At 40.5% G+C, this 6,154-nt stretch overlaps 1 protein-coding gene across 1 annotated transcript; it reads right to left on the reverse strand.

Annotated features, from left to right (window-relative positions):
• Positions 1–263: 263 nt before the first annotated feature.
• LOC112249878 (growth arrest and DNA damage-inducible protein GADD45 alpha) lies at positions 264–4,560 on the reverse strand. Its single transcript, XM_024419590.2, has 4 exons — positions 4,372–4,560; positions 4,059–4,160; positions 3,601–3,814; positions 264–2,411 (listed from the first exon to the last, which is right to left on the reverse strand). The coding sequence occupies exons 1-4, from the start codon at positions 4,419–4,421 to the stop codon at positions 2,304–2,306; spliced, it is 474 nt and encodes a 157-aa protein (XP_024275358.1). The 5' UTR covers positions 4,422–4,560; the 3' UTR covers positions 264–2,303.
• Positions 4,561–6,154: the final 1,594 nt, after the last annotated feature.

Raw genomic sequence — 6,154 nt, forward strand, 5'->3', positions numbered from 1 at the left:
GGTTAAACCGTGCACACATCCTCGATCCTTTCTTTACTCAGCTGAATATGTGAGGTCACTTGAAAGCGTTGCATGCCATTCCCCTGAACGGAGGCTGTTAGTCAACACCTGCAGCGGGCCCTGATTTGGCCCTGATTTCCACTGCCTTTACAGAGAAGCATTATAAGTCCGGACTCATGTGTCCCTAACAGGTAACTCAGAAACCCGCTGAGTGATGCTCATAACTCACTGCATAAAATCCAAAAAAGCAAAGCAATTAAATGTTTAGTTCAGTTTTGTTTATTTCTCTGCAAAGGTAGCTGTTGATGAACATTGCGACATCAATTCATTAAATTAACATAAACATTGAATTAAACAAAACAAAGTTAATGTTTAAGTCAATACATTGGTTTGTGCTGACAATGACCTAAACAAGACCTTCCCTCTTAATTTAAATAATTCTCAAAATAACAATTTCAGAAATAATCAAGATCATATAAATTACAGTTGTGATGTATTTTTTCCACACTAAAACCTTTCCTGTACACTAATTTACTGTAATTTATTTTACAGTACAACTACTGTAATACATTATGGTAATAGATTTTGCAGTACCAAAAATGTTACTGTATTCTAATTTAGAGTATATTACTGGAATTCCCCATGCAGCGGCACATTACCCAGTGTTCTTTGCAAATGTTTTATTTTAATTTTAGCATTTTGGTACTCTTGTCCTTAGCAACTTAGTCAGTGCATTCAACCAAGGTTGATTAAAAAAATAAAATAATACATATCACAGTCATAGCAAGTAAAACATTTTTTTTAACCATTACTGAAAATGTTGTAGTTAAAGATACATTGGTCTTCAAAATAATTATAATTACAACAAGATATCTTATGATATATTGCTGACAATCTCTGGATAGTGCCAATACAATAGAGATATTCATGGTAACTTGATGTCAGAGCAATGAAACACAGTAACAGTAAGAAAATACAGTATTTTACTGTAATTACAAGGGATTAGAGAAAGCAGGTTGGCTGTTGGCATTTGCATATTACAGCATATTAATGAATACTAGCTGTTTTATATTACTTGCACTTTATGCTTTAACAAAGGCTTCTAAACAGACAGTGACTAAAGGGCAAAACAGATCAAAATAGATCGCCACTCAACTATTAAAGGTTTGAGACTTGCTGACACTGATCTGTCCCCTATATACATTGCATTGTTAGGGAACCACTACCACATACTGTATCACGTAAATTGGTACGCTCACTAATGGGTGCAACAAATATAGCCTCTTACAAGACACGCATCAACATATGTTAATGAGTGTTCCAACGTTTTTTGGCGCTCCAAAAATGAGGTATTGGTACTGTATTCTGAATTACAGTATATGACTGGCAGCAATTGGCTACTGTAGAGTTTCAGGACAAGATTTGTAGAATCCCTAAAATACAGTATATTACTGTATTCTTTGGGGGCTCAGCATTCTCACCACGGGTGCAACAAATATAGCCTCTTACAAGGCACACCATAATATGTTAATGAGCCAGAGACTCTTTTCCCGTCCACAACAACTTCTCACAATATGAATACTGTAAAACACATTTACTGTTGAAATTACAGAAAGGTCTGCGTGTGCTGTAAAACAAACATATGGCATTTTACTGTGCATTCTATGGTAATGTACTGTATACAGTATCATAATGTTGAATAACGCAGTAAGTTACTGATAAAATTGCATAAACCTTTAACATGCAGATAATACCTACATGGAAATTTGATCCACTTTCCTTGAGGCATTTTCCATCCTGTAGTCCCAGACTAGTCCAGACTACTCCGGTCCAGTTCAGAAAACTCTAGTTTGGTTAAGTTCAGTCCTTGAGTATGGTCCTTGGAGTCAGTCCTTTGAGCATCCAGGAGATTCCAATCCCCTGCTGCCTTGTGCACTCTGCTCTGCTCACCACTACGTGTGTATGTCTGCTCTGCTGTGTGCTTACATGAGTCAGCTTCCTGTAATGGCAGCGCCTGGGCATGAGGATCAAGTCATGCCAACGACCAATCGCTACCTTCGCATTAGTCATACCATTGTTACCTTGGCAGTCCTGGAATCCAGAATGCTAAATCCCTCTACCTCAGCTGAAATATTCAGCATAAAATCCACACTGATCCAGCAGGTTCTCTTGTTCTCCTTCCCTCTGTTGAATGAGGTTTGTTCATGAGTTCCAACCAAGGCATTATTACACAGATCTAGTGCAGTGTGCTGTGCTTCAATATAAAGTGTACAGCGTGGTCACATGGAGTCCATGCTGCTTGTTCATCGGTCAGGTAAGTTGATGATGGGGACCCACTGGTCCAGTATTCGACTGTCTCTACAGAAGCGATTCACTTTGCTCAGAGCTGGGTCCTTGCACGTGCTTGACTTCTGTGAAAAGAAATGGAAAACAAAAACAGTTAGGCCAATGCTGCTTTCTATAAACGTATACATTAAAATACAGACATGTAGGCCGTAGAAATGTAGAACAGCCCTAATCAGTTAGACCTGAGGGTTCTATACAAGTGCGGTAATTATAACTGCACACACAGTTAATAACCACACATCTAGCCAATTGCTGTGCTTTCTAAACATATGCATCAAATAGAAGAATACACAATTTAACAACCATAATCAGATAAGGGTTCTCTGCAGCGTGAGATATGACCTGATAGTGGGCCTCACAGATCAGATCACTACTAAGGAAGTGTATGAGCAGGGCATAAAAATGTCTCCGTGCTGACTTCTGCATTCTAAGAGTCTCTCTGTAAACGTGCCATCATTCATCCTCTTTCTCCTATGAGCTAAGCTTTATTTCCTGGAACGTGGGTTTGAAAAAGTACTAGTGGCCCACAGGAAGAGCAGTTAAGAGTACACATCGCTATGCTAACTCGGCCACAAACGTCTAGGTTACGTCGCAAATGGCACCCTTTTCTCGATATAACGGGTAGGCAACCCTGGTCCTGGGGTGCCGCAGGCACTTCAGGTTTTTGGTTTAACTGACCTGGAAGACGAGGTGTTGAACTTAGGTAATCACTGAACTGATCAATTAGCTCAGTTGGTCACGTGTGGTGCCTAGTTGGAACAAAATCCCGCAGTACCTCCGGCAATCCAGGAACAGGGTAGCCTACCCCTGAACTATGTAGTGCACTATGTAGGGAATAGGGTGCCATTTGGACGCATCCCTAGTAACTGGAGTCAGATCACTCGCAGTACTGCAGCCAGCGTAGGCTACGTCAGACTACTAGGAAAGCCACATCACAGACCCACTGCAGATCATGCGGCTGCAGTCAGCTGGATCAACCTTCAAAGAGCCGAGCAATGAATGAAGATATAACTACCAAGCCAGATGTGGTGGCTGTTAAAATCAAGTATTTGCATCCATCTAGGGCTAGGCTTTTCATGCTGTACTCAAAGCTCCTGAACTGCAAATCTTTAGCATCCATGAAACATTTTATTATAGCCTAGCTGGTATAATGAACCACACCCGCAGAGACCCCACCTGAGGAACTGATATCAAAGTCCAGCACTGTTAAGTAGATGAAAAGCCAGCGATATGGAACAATCTAATGAAACGTACAGTAACTAGTACACAGTGCAGGTCCATGGGCTCTTCTCCAGGCTTCACTCCTCCAAGTATCTCAGCGAGGCGCCTCATGTTGCTGACCCGCAGGATGTTGATGTCGTTCTCGCAGCAGAAAGCCTGAATCAGGGTGAAGTGGATCTGTAAAGCCACGTCCACGACCTGCTCCTCATCTGTGGCCAGGAGGCACAGTACCACATTATCCGGGTCCCTGGTGAATTAAATGTCAATACAATTAGCTAGCTAATCAAGTAACATTACAGTAATAGTCATGAATTTATTTCAGAGTAGATGGATTACTGCTTAATAATTTAAGAATAATCTATTGAAAAATAATTTAGCTACTTCATTCACTCCTCGTATTTAGTCGGTTAAGAATATAGGTATTTTTGGATAGTAGTTCACGTTCACGTTATGCCTGTAACTAATAATCTCTCTCAACGTGCTTCACTTACACATTGAGTGACTTTGCTGCCTCGTAGACTCCTACAGTGACGCAACCTTGGGGTAACGCGGAGGTGATAACCTCCTCCAATGCTTTAGACACCGAATCCATCCTGTGGGTGCAAAACAATAGGTAACCATACTGAGACAAGTATACGACTGTATTGTTATTTAGTCAGTTTGCGTCAATATAGAAAGTAACTATATAGGTTACTGTAACTTGCTAACTAGTTAGATTGGGCAAACTCGTGCATACAGGGAGATGAGTTTGACAGTTAGTGCTCAAGCGGTGACAAATTCAACAAGTTGCAAAGATAATCTTACCTTTCTATAGAGTTTTCTCCACTGGTTTCCTCAAAAGTCATATTGCACATAGGACAATTATCCACGTGGAAATCAGAATATTCACTGATGGTCCCTCCAGTAACGTCCCAGTCAAATTAGTGTCCGTGTGTGTCTGCACGTCTCGTCTTTGTGTATCTGACTCTCTTCTCACCTTTCCCAATCCCCGAATTTAACGCGGAAACAGGAGTTCGAGCGCCTCATATTTGCATATCCAATCCCATTGGTTACATGCTAATGTTTAAAGTGGTTCCCGCGAATGCGCAGCGCCCCGCAATTTATCACCACGTCATTAAACCAGAGAGGTACACTGCGACACCTGGTGGCGAAAATAGTAAAGTTATAATGATCAGTGGCTCACTGTATTTCCGTGCTTACATGGTAGGCTATCCACACCAAGAACGATAACTATAACGATGAAAATATACATGACAATAACTTGTTGGCAAACATCCACTCTAGAGGAAAGTGTAAGGTTATTTTGTACACCTGTCTATCAACTGATCCAATGCATCCTCTAGGCCTATTAATATGGTGGTAACACAGATATCTGGGCTTTCGGGGTGTGTTCATTGTCACAGTGACAACTGCAAATAACACTTCAATGTACAAGTAATGAAAAATAATATTGAAACTCATATTTAAATGTATCAACAACAAACACCGTTTAGCCTGTGTATTTACAGCATGTCATTGCTTGCCTTGTTGTCAAGTGGCTTTCAAGTGATTTCCATTTTTCTAATGTTTGTCAATTATTTTGAATCTTATTTGTGTCTGTCCGGTGCAACCATTCGCAATTACATGCAACAATGTTATGATCACCGGTCAAAATTATCTCAATGCACCCTCTCTCCTCAACTTTCCCCTTTCCCCGACAATTAATTTGTCCTATGCTGTAGGCATATTTTACATTCCACTATTAACAAGAGCAAGCCTCCTTCTCTCCTCGAATTGGCTATTATGCCTAGTATAAAACATGTTCAAAATAAATGTCATATAGCGTTTGTAGCCTATATATAGCCTTTCCTGGGATTTCAAGAGTAGAGGAATGGCAGAGAGGCTTGCGTATACCCTAGTCCTATGTCGCACGAGAACAGCTGGAAGAGAGCGAATAGAGATGTGTAGTAAGAAGCTAAATATTAAGTAGATATTAGGCCATTAATTAGCTTAATATTAGGGCTATAATATAAATATGAACATTTAGATTATGAAATGTCAGATCTGTGCGTTCCTCCAGGCTGCACTCTGCAGTCCCCGGGCACGCAATGCTCCACAGTTGGTTAGGCCTATGTTGTTAGTGCAGTGATGTATAGGCTAATTTGAATAACAGCTCAAAGGTCCTGTTTTGAATGCGTCTTTCATGCCGAAACAACTGCATACAGCCTAGGCCTGCTTATGCAACCATTTGGATCAGTTATGGGTCTATTGACCGTTTACAAGGTCCAGAAAGGTAGGCTACATTAGCAGGTCACTCATATGGTATGTTTTGTCAGGATGTATCAGATAACATTATTTTATTTTATTTCACCTTTATTTAACCAGGTAGGCTAGTTGAGAACAAGTTCTCATTTGCAACTGCGACCTGGCCAAGATAAAGCATAGCAGTGTGAACAGACAACACAGAGTTACACATGGAGTAAACAATTAACAAGTGAATAACACAAGAAAAGGGGAGTCTATATACATTGTGTGCAAAAGGCATGAGGAGGTAGGCGAATAATTACAATTTTGCAGATTAACACTGGAGTGATAAATGATCAGATGG

The sequence above is a fragment of the Oncorhynchus tshawytscha genome, linkage group LG01 (genome assembly GCF_018296145.1).
Source record: "Oncorhynchus tshawytscha isolate Ot180627B linkage group LG01, Otsh_v2.0, whole genome shotgun sequence".
Lineage (NCBI taxonomy): Eukaryota > Metazoa > Chordata > Actinopteri > Salmoniformes > Salmonidae > Oncorhynchus > Oncorhynchus tshawytscha.

What these genes read in the sequence shown, in the direction of transcription:
- LOC112249878 (XM_024419590.2), bottom strand. Translation starts at nt 4,421, where the DNA reads ATGTGCAATATGACTTTTGAGGAAACCAGTGGAGAAAACTCTATAGAA. An exon ending in GCAGCAAAGTCACTCAATGT is followed by an intron (nt 3,815 to 4,058) that starts GTAAGTGAAGCA and finishes TTAATTCACCAG; the next exon opens with GGACCCGGATAATGTGGTAC. An exon ending in TGCACTGTGTACTAGTTACT is followed by an intron (nt 2,412 to 3,600) that starts GTACGTTTCATT and finishes TTCTTTTCACAG; the next exon opens with AAGTCAAGCACGTGCAAGGA.